At 40.8% G+C, this 18471-nt stretch overlaps 1 protein-coding gene and 1 non-coding gene across 2 annotated transcripts; both read right to left on the bottom strand.

Annotated features, from left to right (window-relative positions):
* Window positions 1–3323: 3323 nt before the first annotated feature.
* Window positions 3324–3395, bottom strand: TRNAN-GUU (transfer RNA asparagine (anticodon GUU)). Its single transcript has one exon. It is a non-coding gene; the product is annotated as a tRNA-Asn (tRNA).
* A 589-nt stretch (window positions 3396–3984) lies between these two features.
* LOC122196926 (NADH-ubiquinone oxidoreductase chain 4) lies at window positions 3985–4943 on the bottom strand. Its single transcript, XM_042900352.2, is given in 1 exon segment — window positions 3985–4943. A coding segment is annotated over 1 exon segment (939 nt). The 3' UTR covers window positions 3985–4004.
* Between the last annotated feature and the right edge of the window lie 13528 nt (window positions 4944–18471).

Raw genomic sequence — 18471 nt, 5'->3', positions numbered from 1 at the left:
ATTTACTAGGGAATGACCACCACATAATTTGCTAGGTATTCATCACCACGGAATTTGCTAGGCAATCACCACCACGGAATTTGCTAGGGAATCCGTAACACCCTGTTATTTAACAAATAAATAAATGAATACTATCCCTAAATGCATAATGGTCTTGCAAGGAGTCAGTCTTGGGGGTTAAAATGTAATTCTCGGATTAGTTTGTAAAGAATTTTGGAGGTTGAGGGTGGTTTGGAAAATTCTAGATTTAAACTGAAATAAAATCTTGAAGGAAGGGGCTGAATGGTAAATATTGGATTAAAGCTGAAAAGATATTATAGAGGCAAGGGCTAAAGTGTAAGATTTGTATTTAAATTGAAATCAACATTGTGGGGAGGGACTGATATTGGAAAAATGACCTATACTTTGGATGAACACGGGTTTAGACCCGGTGGCATCCTTCCCCCCCGTCAACCTCATGTCAAGTGCCCATATTTAAGCAATCCAATCCCTAACCCCATCTCTAACTTCAGCCGACACCTTGCCAATCTCCAGCCGCCACCTCTCCGTTGAGAACCCGAATATCATTGCTGCACTACCGATGACGAAGCCCGAAGCCATCAACGAGGACCACCGAGAAAGAGCCGTTGAAGACCGCCGATGAAGCTACGAATGTTCGTCGATGCTGAACACCGGGGCCGTCGTACCCCTGTCTTCTCCGCTAATGACAACCCTTCTCTCTCCCGTTCTTCTGCCATTTCTCTCACGTCTGTCGCCATCTCTTCCCGGATGGCTATCACCTTTTGATGAAATCCTTTCTGTTCAACACAAATCACCATAAGGGTGGTGGTGATGTGTGTATTCCATGTGTATGTTCATATTTCAGCCAATGATGTGATGTTTGTGTTGTTTCAGTCATCACAACGGGAGTGTGTGGGTGAAAGGTTGGCTGGAAAACGCTAGAAGACCACCATGGCAGCCAACCACGGTGGTTGTCTCCGGGAAAGCTCTTATGCCGCCACTAGCCACCATGAAAGGTGGCTGTGGGCATGTGATGGTGTTGTGTTCGTATATTGAGATGTTATGAGGCTGCAGGAGCATTTTTTTGGCAGGAGATCCGAAGAAAGACCCCAACCGCCACCACCATGAGGTGGTGGCTACCACCACTCGCCACCGCCGGCCGCCCTTAGGTTGTTGTATATGTGCTTGTATTAATGTGTGTGTGTGTGTGATTATTTGGGGTTTTAGCATTGTAAAATGTAACCGGAAAGAAAAATAATGAAAAGAAACTCAAACCACCACCGTAGGGTAGTGGCTGCCACCACCGACCGTCGTGTCAGGTGGCGGTGTGCTTTGCCTCGTTGTGATTGATTCGTTTGGGGTGCTAGAAACCCTAATGGGCCCAATGAAGCCTAATGGGCTTAGTGAAAACCCTAATGGGTCTAATGGACTCAAATTGACCCAATGCAAATCCAAATGGACTCAAATAACATTCTAGTGGGCATGATAGGCGCAATAAAGTCCTGATCGACCTAAAAGCCCAACAAGTTGATAAATGGGCTAGCAATTGGATTGGGAAACCCTAATGCCTATAAAACCCTAATTTGGGGAATTAATCGGGACACATGAGAATTATTTAATAACTGGAGATATTAAATAATAATCATTGGCAAGAAATTAATCTAACTAATATTGGACTTAATGGATTAAGTCCTTAATGGGTTAAGTGAGAAAACTTAACCCTAATCATCATTTATGTGAAACCCTAATTTCACTTGGACCTTGAGTTGGGTTTTCTATTGGGTCTGGATGATTGGATTATTAATGGGCCATCCAAGAATAATCGAAAGGACTAGAGTAATTAGTTGGGCTTTAGGGTAAGACCATTATGAGGAGTTGGGCCCAGTTTAGAAAATTGGGCCATAGATAGGCCATAGTTTGTATGACAACCCGATATTTCAACTCTATGTAATGACCTAAAAAGTCAAGTATTGTAACCACTTTTGATATAAGGAAATAAATTTCGAAAATAAAATATCCAAAAAATCTCTAATAAATTACCTAATATATTAGATGTCATTAAACCGTGATCGTACGTAAAAAGAACGCCCAAATCTAACTTCGTATAAAGAAGTTATGATTTTTCCAAGTTCGGCTTAGCGACAGATAGCTAAAAACTCGAAACGGAGATCGAGCGAATTTTGGCCGGAATGACCCAAATGAGAATTGAAGGTCTCGACAATGGTTTTGCAACGGTAAAAAGTCTGGCAAAAACAGACGTCAGATAATGAAGTTATGAATTTCTAACGAAATTTTCTTACCGCGACCTTTTAAAAATAATAATAAAAATAATTTCAAAATTTGCCGACAGAATCTAAACGAAAGTTGTAGAGCGTAGTCTCATCTACGCGTGGATATAAAGAACGTCGAAAATGGAGTTCGTATGAAGAAGATATGAATTTTTGAAGTTTATTAAATAATTAAAATATAAATTTTATTAATTAACCTTGGTATTATCCGAAGGAGGAGTCACCAGGTCGGGCCGAGTTACGCCCAGCGTACTCGAGGACTAGGCCTCGGATCAACTTTTGTGGTCTTTCACCTTCTTCCTTTTGACTGGCCAATATCTTTGAATCAGGGCTTTCGCTATTCCCACAGTCCCTTAGTCCCGTCAGTCTATCTCATATTCGCAGAAGAAGGAACTTGCTTAATGCCATGCCGGAAGTGTAATTAAGTAGGCGGTTGGCCGTATAAAAGTCTTTGAAGTAAGGTTCAATGCTTAGTGTTTAGTTAGGATATTTTTCATACGAGTATGCCCTTATCCCGTAAGCCTGCCATCGTTGGAAGCCCCTTCCATTCGGCCCAAGCTTTCTTTCGATTACATCTGCTTCTTAAAAACCTTAGTTAGTCGTTTAGTCAAAGCCTCGCCCAAGAGGGAAACTCCATTTTGTGCTCGATCTCTTATGTCATGCATCATGGCTGGGTGAGTTGTCCCATTGCGAATGAACCTCCGTGCTTCCAATCTGGTCATGCACTTCTTTAAGATGTGGAAGCTGGGAGCTTTCCTCTTATAAATAAATAGGGATAAATCTTTCGTAGGGGGGTAAGGATGGTGCCGAGGTCTTAATAGAAAGGGGTTGATAACAAAAAAGCGTTCCTCGTCATTAATATGTTTGCTCGCGGCAATTGTAACCTCTCGGGAGAATCGATGACTGCATCTTTGATGCACTGCTAGTACTAGTACATCTGAGAATTATTAATTGGATAGTTGTAAATAGCCCCAGGGCTATGGAACAAAGGAGTATCTCGGGCCTACACCGAGGTGTTGACGGTGATTTTCAAATCTCCTCAAGTAGGATACGAACCTACGACCAATCGGTTAACAGCCGACCGCTCTACCACTGAGCTACTGAGGAACAACGGGAGATTCGATCTCATAGAGTTCCATTCCCGTTCTCAACCCATGACCAATATGAGCTCGAAGATTCCTTCGTAACTCCCGGAACTTCTTCGTAGTGGCTCCCTTCCATGCCTCATTTCATAGGGAACCCCAAAGTGGCTCTATTTCATTATATTCCATCCATATCCCAATTCCATTCATTTAATATCCTTTTAGTGTCATTAACATAACAGATGTCATTTCTTGTCTATCTCTTTCTATTTCTAGTTCTTGAGTCAATATTCTTAGCCTTTATTGGCTCGAGGCTCTTTATTTTTTGTTCGATGAGCATATCCATTTAATGTTAATGATGAATCCGTATTGATGCTTTATTACACAGCTTTTTCTGAGATGACTCATAGACCTTACATATTGGAATTCTATATCATCAATATTCTTTTTCTTTCTTTCTCTCATCCTTCCATTTATCCATACCCTTTCTTTTTTATTTCGATTGATAACTTAGAAGCATATTTTTTAATAAATAATAAAAAAAGATTTCAGTTGCTACAACAATATGAACAATATATCATATCTTGACTGATTCTTTGGATCCAGATAATTTTCTTTTCTTTGCTGATTCCTCTCAATGAAATTTTCCATGTTGCACTAAGTTACTTATGGATGTATGCATGCAGTCCGGGAACACTTTGGGGTAAACACCCATCCAAACAACTCCAACAAGAAAAGGTATAAATATGAAAACTTCTCTACCATTTAGATCGGAGAATTTATGGAGGAAATCCGGTTTTCAATTCCCAGAAACCACACGATTATATAGCCAAAGGGAATACACCGCGCCTAAAATCATCCCAAGTGCTGCTAATGTGGCTACTAAGCTATTTCTTTGGAAAGCTCCTACTAAGATGAGAAATTCCCCGATAAAGCTGCTAGTACCAGGTAAACTCATATTGGCTAAAGTGAAAAAGAAGAAAATGGTAGAGAAATTTGGCATGGTGCTCACTAAACCTCCATAATATCTAACAAGTTGAGTCTTATGTCGGTCATATAGAACACCAACACATAGAAAAAGGGCAGCAGAAACCAGTCCATGACTTAACATCAGTAGAATGCTACCTCCAATTCCCAGTATGTTCAGACTAAACATACCAATAGTCACCAGATTCATATGAGCTACTGAGGAGTAAGCAATGATCTTTTTAAGATCGATCTGTCTTAAAGTGGTCAAGGAAGTATATATTATAGCAATCGTGCTTAAAGTATAAATGAAAGGAGTGAAACAAAGTGTCGCTTCAGGAAACATAGGTATTGAAAATCTTAAAAAGCCGTAGGTTCCCAATTTTAAAAGAATTCCCGCCAAGATGACGGATCCTGCCGTAGGTGCCTCTACATGAGCTTCGGGCAACCAAATATGAACTGGTACCATAGGCACTTTGACGGCGAAAGAGGCGAAAAAAGCAATCCATAGAAAGATTTGGCGCCGCTCACTAAATTATGTGGTTAATAAAATTTGTAAATCGGTGGTTCCTGTTTGGAAAAGAATCAACATAATAGCTAATAGCATCCACGTCACCCCTATGCGAGGCTATACCCGTCCAATCCGAAGCTCCGAGGCAGTCGAGGATCCGGTCACGCATGACGCAGGCGTACGCCCAGCGTATCGAGGCGGTTCCCACCCCCTATAAAAGGGATGCGAGGGTTCCGAAGAAATGGCTCATTTTTCTCTCAACTTTCTAGTGTTTTGCCTCGTTTTCCGTGCAAGTGATATCCCGAAGTCCCGGTTACCTTGTTCAAGTCCCGAAGGTCGTTTGTGCACCCGAGATTCCCGAGAATCCTGAGAAAATCCGCTTTCTCGAGTCGAAGTTCTGCTTGGTTTCCATCTCGTCTTCTTCGATCTTCCAAGTGATTTCATATCCTTATAATCCACACTTTTAAATGTTTTCTAAATGCTTTTATATGCTTTGAAGGGGGGAAATACAAGTAAAACACACGATTATTATCGTGTGTTATATAAAGTTTCATTATACACTTTTTATCAACGGAATCATATGTGATTTATAACTATTATAGGAAAACTTTCATATGCAAAATGTATCACGATAACATCATATTTTTTTGAAATGAAAAATGTTGTTATATATGTATAAATCAAACACTCTGCTTATACTGTATGTATATGTGTCCATCTTAGACACTATAATAATTATACTTTTCATAACAAGTGAGCCTTTTACTAGGGATTACTAAACAAACGAGACACACTTAAAGAAAACTATAATAGGTATAGTTTTACGAGAACATTACTAACTTTTACATACTAGAAACACTATTTTCAAGAAGTCACTTTCACATACAAGAACAAGCAAACATTTTTACACGTAAATCTGTTTTTACACTAAGTTTTGTGAGACATTAACATCATGTACGTTCGAGTACACATTTCAAGTCCTGTATTATATACCAGAATCCCTTGGAGGGGGAGCATGGTGTTTGTGTATAGATCTATACGGGCTTAACAACCCCGCGCCCTGACTATTAGCTACAATACACCATTTGGGGTGACAAACGTCAGAACATTCCAACGCCTGAAGAACGTTACGTATAGGCATTCCTAGTCAATAGCATGGTTATAAAAACTCACATGGGGTATTAAAAATACATTGATTTACGGGGTTTTCAGACGTATTGGAAATTTTATACGTATATACATTTTCTAGAAACAAACATTGGTCTTGATAGAAGGCTACATTTATGCTAGTAGAAAACATGGGATTTTCTAGGAATAAACAAACAAAAACAAAACATTTCATTTCATACAAACATTGTCATTTAATACTTATGAAACTCACCAGCTTAAATGTTGATCTGCTCTTTCAAAACTACTTGTATGTCCCAGGGATTCAGTAATTACAGGTAACAAACAGCTTTTGAAGAAGGGACGCTGCGGCGCCAGTTTAAATTCATATTTTGGCATCATATTGTAATAGGTTTTGAACATGTACCTTTTAACAATGTAAACTTTCAATTATATATATGATGGTTGTATTGCTTTCTTTACTATGTATTCATTTGTTACGCTACCACTTGAAGTCATCCGCCCCCGAACGTTTTCGCCGTTCCGATTTGGGGGTGTGACAGTTTGGGCCTTAATGATTAGATGAGGTTGGGCCTTAGAATAAGACCATGTGTAGGCCTAGGCCCAATTTAGAAAATTGGGCCATGTGTGGGGTTTTGATTCTTAATGGACTTTAGGCCTATGGTTTGGGCCTTGGGCTTGAATAAGCCAAGCTTAGGGTAATGAAGCAATTATCCAAGTATGTATTATGGTTATATGTTGGGACCCAATTATTAATTGGGTGTTATTTTGGAATTCACAGTTCGAGAACCTGTCATACAGCAGTTAGGGTTGAGTCTGCGGGACTATAGCAGTGTGGGATTGTGTGTACGGGACTTCAGCAGTATGAGGTGAGTTACCTTCCAGTAGGGGTGGGTCTAAGGCAACAATGCCGGCCCACCAAAAGGGGTAGTTGGTAGATAATTGTCTTTGTGATAATTATCTTGGTATGATTATGTGATATGCTTATGAGATATGCTTATGTGATATGCTACATGTGTTAGTGGTAGTAGCAGGGAATAGTTTTTCCCTAACTCGGTTGTTAGGACCGAAGGGTAGGTCAGTACCCTAGATATGCTTAATTGTATGATTATATCATGTTATTGTATGATATATCATGTTATTGTACGATAGTGGTAGGGGTGAAATAGTCCCCGGTTACTGGTTGAAAGATACCGATGGCGGATACCGGTTGAAAGATACCGATGACAGTTATCGGTTGAAAGATACTGATGGCAGTTACCGGTTGAAAGATAGATACCGAAGGGGTATACGGAACTCATGCAATGCTTATCTCTCTGTTTATGATATGTTGGTATGTAATCAATATGTTTATGATGTTAGTATGTGATCAGTATGTTCATGATATATTATTATATGATAGTGGTAGGGGTGGAATAGTCTTCGGTTACCGATTGAAAGATACGGATGGCAGTTACCGGTTCAAAGATACCGATGGTATTATGTGGTATGTGGTATGATGGGGGAACTCACTAAGCTTCGTGCTTACAGTTTTCTATTTTGGTTTCAGGTACTTCGTTGATCGCAACACATCACACTATGGTTTTCTGCACATGAGATCTTTGGGATTACACTCTGATATTGTTTTATGATAACATGTTTGATTATTTCTACTTTGGTTTTGACATGACATGATATTACAAATGTTTTATTACATTGTTGGTTTTATAATGACGTATTTAAAAATGAAATTTTTGGCCTGTATTTTTTGGATGTTACAAGTTGGTATCAGAGCCTTGGTTTGGAGATTCGGGCACACTCCCGGGTGTGTTTGAACTCAAACTAAGGACTTGGTATGAAAATTTTCAAAAGTAAAATCATTTTATAAAAAGAAGTTTGAAAAGAGGAAATGACTTTGAAAAGAACAAGGTGTGTGATGCGTGCAATCAGCCGAGCTCAAGTAAGTTTTCCCCAAGATACCCATACATGTTATGTTATGATATGATTATGAGAACTGCATGCTAGATTAGGGCTGAGGATCTAGGAGGATGCCTTATATGCCTATTGTATGTGCTTGTAGACTTGCATGCTAGTGTTGATCAGTCAGTGATAGGATAGCCTGTTTAGGTTATGCTTGATTGTATGAACCTTTAAATTGCATGTACAGACTCCTGAGTAGAGGATAAAATGGTTTGATTGGAATATGATGGTTAGATTTTCCATTGTCTGAATGCAGCTTGCTCTTTGCTTTGTGGGACTCTTAGTAATGTGAGCTAGCTATATTCCTGAAATAGCTACTTGACATTACTAGGAATCTTTCAGCAGCTGAGGACCGGGTGAGTTTGGGAACCTAAGACAACCTAGGAAATGATTTAGTGGACTTGGTTGCGCTGTTAGCGAGCATTCAGGGTACCAGTTTGAGGAAGTGACTTGGCAGATTTGGGATGATTGCTGAGGGAAGTATGGATAGGTGTGGAAGGTAGTATTGGGCCCGTACTACTGAAAGCAGAAGATCCATACTCGAGTTGGTGAGAGTCTTAGAGAATCTGAGAAGCTTCAGGGAGAGGTTTATGACCCGGTTTGGGGACAGAGGATGTTCCAGTTGTTGCAGCTTACCCTTGGGCAACTGAGCTAGTGAGCGTGACAGGGTGTCAGACCCTGAAGGACATTATTTCCAAGAGATTTCAGATGTGAGATCGATTCAGAGCCCTAGGAAGAGAGGGTCATGCTAGGTGCGTATAGTAGAGGGTCCAGGGAAGAGACCCATGACTTATGATCGTCGGGTGAATGGCCAGCAGGGACAGAGTCAGTGCAATCCATACGAGAAAGTGCAAAAGGGAGTTTGTCACTCCAAGGACTTAGGCTGCTATAGGTGTGGCAGGGTTGATCATGACAGTTGAGGGTGATCAGTATTCCTCCATATATTGCAGGTATGACGTCTTCTACTGCTACTAGATGGATGTTGGGAATACTTATCGCTTAGGAATTGTGAGTGAGTTTGGATAAGTCGGACCTTAGGTTGGTTTCCTGCTAGTGTTCGGGTTATCAAGGATCATATATGCTATCCTGCATGTCGAAAGGTCCTTGATGAACCCATAGAGGGATGCATATTGCGGAGTGGGTTCCGCGTGTACCGTTATCATTTCGGATCCTTGTCGAGATCTGTGCAAGAGTATTATTTAGAGGATACTCGGCCAGGGTTAGAGCAATAGTTCTTCAGTGAAGTTAGCATTTCGTGGTTCTATCATAGTTCAGGTATGGCGGACGGCTTTCTACGGAAGAACTTTGGAGTTCAAGGAACCACCGCTGCCAGGAAAGGACTGGTAGCATGAAGATGGTAATGTCAGTTGCGGGTGTTAGATGCATAAGTTGTTGGCCATTGGATGTTCAGGAGAATTGTATTTTCGTATGGGTTGTGTACGGATAGAGTTCGATGGTGTTGCGATATTGGAAGTGGGAACGAGGACTAGTCAGTTAGAGTGAAGATTAGAACCTCTAGTTGTCAGCATGGGAGGTGGATTGAAGTGTCAGAATGGACCAGATTTCAAGAGTACTCATCAAGATTTCCGAGTATGGGGGATCTTAAGGTTTAACCGATGGTTAATCACTAGCATTGGTAAGCACAGGTTGTCATCAGTGGGATACTAGAAAGCGAGAGAGATTGGGAATCCTTCAACTCTTGCGTGATGTGAAGAGTTAGTTGAATCTAAGTGGGGGAGATGATTTTTATAAAGTTCTCCAAATATGAGTTCTGGTTGCGCGGGGTGCAATATCTTGGACACCTTGTTAACCAGAAGGGTACACTTGTCTATCCGGCCAAGATAGAGGCCGTGAGGCAGTGGGAGATTCCGAGATCTCCATCTGAGATTCAAAGTTTCCTGGGTCTATCAGGTTATTACTGGATATTTATGTGGGATTTCTCTAGGATTACGCTTCTTTTGACCCGGCGGACCAAGAAGTCGGTGGCCTTTTGTTGGGGGTCTGAGCAGCAAGCAGCCTTCGAGACTCTCAGACAACAGTTGTGCGAGGCACCGATTCTCACCCTACCAGAGGGTGTAGATGAATTCGTGGTTTACTATGACGATTTGATCACGGGCATGAGTGGGGTACTGATATAGTGGGGTCATGTGATAGCAGGTTTTGGGAACCAGGTTAGAGTTCCGGTTAGGACTCAAGTTCAGTGAGGTGTTAGGTCGACTACATGTTCGACTCGGTTTGGAAAGTGTTGTAAGACTACGGGGGTAGTCGTAGCATTCACTAGTGGCCAGTTAGCATGGAAAGTGTTGTAAGACTACGGGGGTAGCCGTAGCATTCACTAGTGGTCAGTTAGCATGGGAAGTGTTGTAAGACTGTGGGGGTAGCCATAACATTCACTGGTGGTCAGTTAGCATGGGAAGTGTTGTAAGATGGTGGGGGTAGTCATAGCATTCACTAGCGGTCAGATAGTGATAGAGTGTCGTGAGACTGCGGGTAGCCGTAGCATTCACTAGGTTGGTAGATAGCTTGAGTGCGTTGTTAGGACGCAGAGGGAACAGTAGTACCCATCAGTTCGGGTGTAGTAATGAAGATATGGAAATCCACGGATTGGATTTCGGAATTTCCCAGATGGATTAGATCTGGTGGAGCCGGTGATAAGACTGTAGGAAATCCACTGTAGTTTTGAGATCGAGGAAGCAATGGATTGCTTAAGGTAGCTTGTTACATAAGGCTACAATTGGTCATGTAGCAATCACGTTTAGCCGTGGTATGGTAACGTCTGGATTCGACACATGGACCAATCGGTTGGATCAGGAGGTTGTTAGAGCCTCAGTGGCATGATAATTAGTGGCAACTAGCTCCATATAATGATTTTGTTCAGAAGTCGTGTGAAATGACTAGGTGGGAGCCCTTTTAGCTCAGCGACCGGGCTGGAACCCGGTATTTCAGACGACTGACGGATGAGTTGAGACCAGGGAGGTCTCGATTGATTTTGGGAAGCAACTATGTAGCAGCATACTGCTTCAGGCATATCAGTGTTTAAGCAATTTCAGTGTTTGGGCAGTGTTAGTATTTGTGCTTTAGGTTGCGAGTACGGACGGAATAACCAGATAATTTAGGGAGTGACAAATCACTCACAGTAAGAATATCTGAGCCTTGGCCAGGCACAAAGGATCTACAAACATAATTAGGTCTATGATCCTATTTTATAGTGGGAACTTCGAGTTATTAGAAGTTAAGTAGTCAGTTGAGGGGTTAACAGACTAGATTCAACAATAATGATCCATTATGAGTGGTCTGTCAGGGATTTAGACCGTCTCAAGAAAGCAGATTTTAGACAGAATAGACATGATCTTGTCATGAGGAATTCGTTCATCAGCAGATTTTGGGGCCTGGAGATGGTTGGTCACGGTTACCCTAGGAGGCTAGGGTGTGCCTAGGGTTGTGGCCATGTTACTTTAGTGGTTTGGTGTGTAAGGAATGGTAAGGAACGAATTCGAGGATGAAATCTAATTTAAGTGGGGGAGAGTTGTAACACCCTGTTATTTAACAAATAAATAAATAAATGAATAAATGAATAATAGCCCTAAATGCGGAATAGTCTTGCAAGGAGTTAGTCTTGGGGGTTAAAATGTAATTCACAGATTACTTTGTAAAGAATTTTGGAGGTTGAGGGTGGTTTGGAAAATTCTGGATTTAAATTGAAATAAAATCTTGAAGGAAGGGGCTGAATGGTAAATATTGGATTAAAGCTGAAAAGATATTATAGAGGCAGGGGCTAAAGTGTAAGATTTGTATTTAAATTGAAATCAACATTGTGGGGAGGGACTGATATTGGAAAAATGACCTATAGTTTGGATGAACACGGGTTTAGACCCGGTGCCATCCTTCCTTCGCGTCACCCTCATGTCAAGTGCCCATATTTAAGCAATCCAAACCCTAACCCTATCTCTAACTTCAGCAAACACCTTGCCAATCTCCATCCGCCACCTCTCTGTTGAGAACCTGAATATCATTGCTACACTACCGATGACGAAGCCCGGAGCCATCAGCGAGGACCATCAAGAAGGAGCCATTGAAGACCGCCGATGAAGCTACGAACGTCCGTCGATGTTGAACGGCGGGGCCGCCATACCCCTGTCTTCTCCGGTAATGACAACCCTTCTCTCTCCCGTTCTTCTGCCATTTCTCTCACGTTTGTCGCCATCTCTTCCCCGATGGCTATCACCTTTTGATGAAATCCTTTCTGTTTGATGCAAATCACCATAAGGGTGGCGGTGATCTGTGTATTCCATGTGTATGTTCGTATATCAGCCAATGATGTGATGTTTATGCGTGTTTTAGTCATCATAGCGGGAGTGTGTGGGTGAAAGGTTAGCTGGCAAACACTAGAAGACCACCATGGCAGCCAACCATGGTGGCTGTCGCCGGGAAAGCTCTTCTGCCGCCGCTAGCCACCGTGAAAGGTGGCTGTGGGCATGTGATGGTGTTGTGTTCGTATATTGGGATGTTATGAGGCTGTAGGAACATTTCTTGGCAGGAGATTCGAAGAAAGACCCCAACCGCCACCACTTGCCACCGCCGGCCGCCATTAGGTTGTTGTATATGCGCTTGTATTAATGTGTGTGTGTGATTATTTGGGGTTTTAGCATTGTAAAATGTAATCGGAAAGAAAAATAATGAAAAGAAACTCAAACCACCACCGTAGGGTAGTGGTTGCCACCACCGGCCGCCGTGTCGGGTGGCGGTGTGCTTTGCCTCGTTGTGATTGATTCATTTGGGGTGCTAGAAACCCTAATGGGCCCAATGAAGCCTAATGGGCTTAGTGAAAACCCTAATGGGTCTAATGGACTCAAATTGACCCAATGCAAATCCAAATGGACTCAAATAACATTCTAGTGGGGTTGATAGGCGCAATAAAGTCCTAATCGACCTAAAAGCCCAACAAGTTGATAAATGGGCTAGCAATTGGATTGGGAAACCCTAATGCCTATAAAACCCTAATTTGGGGAATTAATCGGGACACACGAGAATTATTTAATAACTGGAGATATTAAATAATAATCATTGGCAAGAAATTAATCTAAGTAATATTGGACTTAATGGATTAAGTCCTTAATGGGTTAAGTGAGAAAACTTAACCCTAATCATCATTTTATGTGAAACCCTAATTTCACTTGGACCTTGAGTTGGGTTTTCTATTGGGTCTGGATGATTGGATTATTAATGTGTCATCCAAGAATAATCAAATGGACTAGAGTAATTAGTTGGGCTTTAGGGTAAGGCCATTATGAGGAGTTTGGCCCAGTTTAGAAAATTGGGCAATAGATACGCCATAGTTTGGGCCTTAATGATTATATGAGGTTGGGCCTTAGAATAAGACCATGTGTAGGCCTAGGCCCAATTTGGAAAATTGGGCCATGTGTGGGGTTTTGATTCTTAATGGACTTTGGGCCAATGGTTTGGGCCTTGGGCTTGAATAAGCCAAGCTTGGGGTAATGAAGCAATTATCCAAGTATGTATTATGGTTATGTGTTGGGACCCAATCATTAATTGGGTGTTATTTTAGAATTTACAGTTCGAGAACCTGTCATCCAGCAGCTGGGGTTGAGTCTGTGGGACTACAGCAGTGTGGGATTGTGTCTACGGGACTTCAACAGTATGAGGTGAGTTACCTTCCAGTAGGGGTGGGTCTAAGGCCACAATGCCGGCTCACCAACAGGGGTAGTTGGTAGATAATTGTCTTTATGATAATTATCTTGGTATGATTATGTGATATGCTTATGAGATATGCTTATGTGATATGCTACGTATGTTAGTGGTAGTAGCAGAGAATAGTTTTTCCCTAACTCGGTTGTTAGGACCGAAGGGTAGGTCAGTACCCTAGATATGCTTAACTATATGATTATATCCTGTTATTGTATGAAAGTGGTAGGGGTGAAATAGTCCCCGGTTACTGGTTGAAAGATACCGATGGCGGATACCGGTTGAAAGATACCGATGACAGTTATCGGTTGAAAGATACTGATGGCAGTTACCGGTTGAAAGATACCGAAGGTGTATACGAAACTCATGCAATGCTTATCTGTCTGTTTATGATATGTTGGTATGTAATCAATATGTTTATGATGTTAGTATGTGATCGGTATGTTCATGATATATTATTATGTGATAGTGGTAGGGGTGGAATAGTCTCTGGTTACCGGTTGAAGGATACCGATGACAGTTACCGGTTGAAAGATACCGATGGTATTATGTGGTATGTGGTATGATGGGGGAACTCACTAAGCTTCGTGCTTACGGTTTTCAGTTTTGGTTTCAGGTACTTTGTGTTTAAAGGAAAGGATCCGGCTTAATCGCAGCGCATCACACTATGGTTTTCCGCACATGAGATCTTTGGGATTACACTCTGATATTGTTTTATGATAACATGTTTGATTATTTCTACTTTGGTTTTGACATGACATGATATTACAAATGTTTTATGACATTGTTGGTTTTATAATGACGTATTTAAAAATGAATTTTTTGGCCTGTATTTTTGGGATGTTACAGAATCACCACGACGAAATTTGATAGGGAATCACCACTACAAAATTTGTGATGAAATAACTACCACCGATTGTGCGATGGAATCCTACTACGGAATACACGACGGAATACCACATACCACATATTTCATTCCGTTGTCACATTTGTGACAAAATTATCTTTTCTGTTGCAAACCCTCGCTACAACGTTTTTATGGACGGAAATAGATCGTTACAAATTCCATCGCTATTCGTCTTTTGCAATGGAATTTCATCTTTTTGCAACTGAATCCTTCCGTAGCAAAAACTCAATTTTCTTGTAGTGACCCCTTCGGTCCTTTCGACCAGTACTGGGGTCTATCCTACCCCTCCTATCACATATCACATAACATCATAACATACTAGCACATAATCATAACACATACCAGACAATTATCACAAAGACAATCATCTCAACTATAACTCTTACTAGTGGGCAGGCCTTGGTGCCTTAGACCCACCTCTACTGGAAGGTAACTTACCTCGATGTCGTGTAGTGTCTGCACAGTCCTCGGTATGGGAATCAACTCGTCTCAACTCCTTAATCCCTACACAACAACCTTTCTTGATTACTATTTCATGCTCATAACCTTCTTATAAGGGTCAACTTAAGTCCAAGTCAAAGTCAAGGTCATACCCTAGTCAAAGTCAACTTTGGTCAAATTTAACATCCAGTTGACTCGACTCGTCGAGTTGGTCCACCAAATCGCCGAGTCCCTACTCTTACAAATGTTACAACCCCGACTCTACTCGCCGAGTCTAGAAAGAGCTCGACGAGTTCTCCTTCAACCATAACATCGGGACCATCTTCAATCGACTCGCTGAGTTCATCATTGAACTTGTCGAGTTCATCTTCATCTAAATGAATGTGTCTAGTCTATGACTCACCGAGTTCTCGTTGAACTCGTCGAGTCCTTCTTCATGGGGTTGGGACTTTGCCTTGAACTCGCCGAGTTAGTTCATCTAGTCGTTGAGTTCCATGATTTCTAGGTCCCTAATGAGCCTAGATAACTGAGTGTTCTTCTATCTTAGAATTTGGTCCATCAACAGAAAGCATTTGATGGGGAATACGGCCTGACTCGCCGAGTGCCTCTTTGTCCAAAACTATACAATCGATTTCAGTGGGTCTTAATGCATCCAAATCATAGACCTGACCTCCTAGGGTCCCTTTTATACGTAAATTTCCAATCTTGACGTCCATGTATGGGGGTTTTTTTGGCTCAAAAAGCCATAAAAAAGGTATATATGAAGCATGGGTCTCCCATGGCCATAAAGTTGGCACCTTTATGCCATGGGAACCCTCAATGGTTCCAGATCTGAAGTACAAAACCACTTTTACACACAGATCCGAATATAACTTCACTAAAGCTTAGAAAAAGGTAGAAAATAGCCCAAAATCAAGATCTAAGCAACGAATAGCCAAGGTTTCAGCTTTATACCTCAAATAAGTTGGAAATGGGGTTCAACCTCTGGATCTACTAGCTTCCACTTGAACTTCCAAGCTTCCTTCTTCTTCTCCAACTTCAAATACACACAAAAGGCACCAAAAAGGCTCAAGAACACTCAATAAGGGATTAGGGTTTCGAGTTAGGGTTTCTCTGGGTTGAGAGGGACGATGGAGGTTGGGTTGAGGCAAGAAAAGTTGTTTAAATAGGGTGCAAACCCTAAATATTAGGGTTTCATCTAGACAACTTCTACTCGTCGAGTCAGTCCCCAGACTCGTCGAGTAGATCACTAAAACCCCCGCATAATATCAAGTCTACTCGACGAGTTAGGCCTCCAACTCGATGAGTCCCAGAGTAAAATACAAAATTACTTGAATTTAAATACGTACTAGGAACCGGGTGCTACAATAGTAGTGTTAGGTCATGTTAGCAAGCTTTAGTTTATTGACTAAATTGTTTTGATTTACCAATACTATAATATGTATGGTCTTATTTATAGTAATGTGTACACATTTATAGTATTGTGTACGGGGTAATGTAGTCAATAACATTTATTCAGGAGGGCATGTCAATATTATTATTAACGTAGGGGTATTTTAGTCAACATAATTAGATTAATTACACTTGTAATCATGTGTTTGTTTTGGGTCATGTTATTATTAAAGTAAGGGTATTTTAGTAATTTTAATCAGTTAATATAATAGGTGTATGGTATTTCATGTACTTATTAAAGTAGGGGTATTTTAGTCAATCAAAGAAGTTAAATTACATACAATCCCCATAGGTGTATTAGTCTCATTTTAATTTGTAAAAGAGGGCCTGTGAGTGTTAGTTTACGGGTAATTTAGTCATCCAAATGAGTTAATCCAATAGGTGTATTCAAGTTATTATTAAAGTAGGGGTATTTTAGTCAACCAAAGAGTTATAAAATACATACAGTCTCCTGTCCCCCTAAGTGTATTACTCTCATTTTAATTAGTTAAAAAGGGCATGTGAATGTTAGTTTAGGGGTAATTTAGTCATTCGAATGAGTTAATTACATACATTCCCCTAAGGTGTATTAATCTCATTTTAATAAGTTAAAGAACTAAGGGTATTTCTGTCATTATTTTTTTTACTATACTCACTAGGGGTATTTTAGTCAATATTTATTATGTGACTTAAACCACTAGGGTTATTTCATTCAATATTTATTATGTCACTTAACCCACTAGGGGTATTTCAGTTATAACTTTATTATTTGACTTAACCTATTAGGGGTATTTCATTTCTTCCAGGCAATATTTCAAAGTGGGCAATCACAAATACAACAAAAAAACACTTTTCAATGTTTTCCATTTCTGGGTTATAGGCAACGACAAATCTGGGTATTAGATTCTTCTCTTTTGTCCCATGTCCCCACAAACAAACACACACATTGGGGTTCATGTTTTAATGGTATAAAAAGTTTGACTGTTGCATGTGGTCCCAAGAACAAAATCAACATAAAAAGGGCTACTACTTCACAACACATGCACATTTACGTTGATAAGAGTATTCCATTTATAACATGAACAAGTTAAGTTAATCAACATTTCATTCATGGGTTTCAATATCTTTACATCTATTGAACAAGTTATAACAGGATCCACAACTGTCTAAGTACATAGGAGAACCATCACATGTGACTACCATCAAAATACTGATCATCACAACATCATGATCACAAAACCACCAACTACTACAACCACAAACCAAAAGACAACCAACAAAACCCGTTACTAATAAGGAGAATAAACAAGATGCACATAAAAAAAATAGAAACCCATGATTTAAATGTTTAACCTACAATTCTTCTGTCATCTAAACAACCTGTAGGTTAAAACCCCCAAAACAGCAACGACAAAAACCACAAAGACTTATTTCACTTCCTTCGACTTCTTTTTTCCCAGAACAATGTTGACATACGACGCTTGCAATGAACTGAAATGACTCTTCAAATCAGCAACCATGTTAGATAGATCGAGTTGACCTGCCCTAACATCATCGACTTCATGATTTAGGGCGTCCATCTCTCTAGTGAGGCTGCGGCGTAGCTCACGAAGGTCGTTTGCAATCTCTTCCCTCACAAGCGACACCTCCAACCGTGTCTGCAACAGATTGATCGCCAGGTCTTCATTTGAGGCATTTTCAGCCATGTGCCGATTGTAGTTGGGGTGACCAACTGTGATCTTGAGATGATCGTGAAGGCATCGTTTCTACGATTGGTATCGAAGTTTAGGGTGCAGTCGGGGTAACCAGGTTATGAATTGTGCCATTTTAGGGCACAAGCTTCAAATTTTTATACGGAGGCGGTGAACAGTGTAAACGTGGTCTGTACGTTTCACATTCCAAAACGACGTCTTTTGGGTCCAAGACTTAAATACAATTTCGTCATGTCATCGATGATGTGTCAAAATGGGACGGTGTGACATGGTAACCGGGTATAATAAGTTAAAGGGACTAAATTGATAGGTTGCAACACAATTCGTTCCCTCATAAAGCCCT

This window comes from Lactuca sativa, chromosome 3, assembly GCF_002870075.4.
Source record: "Lactuca sativa cultivar Salinas chromosome 3, Lsat_Salinas_v11, whole genome shotgun sequence".
NCBI lineage: Eukaryota > Viridiplantae > Streptophyta > Magnoliopsida > Asterales > Asteraceae > Lactuca > Lactuca sativa.
The sequence above is the reverse complement of the archived record's forward strand: the minus strand, read 5'-3'. Positions and strand labels throughout refer to the sequence as shown.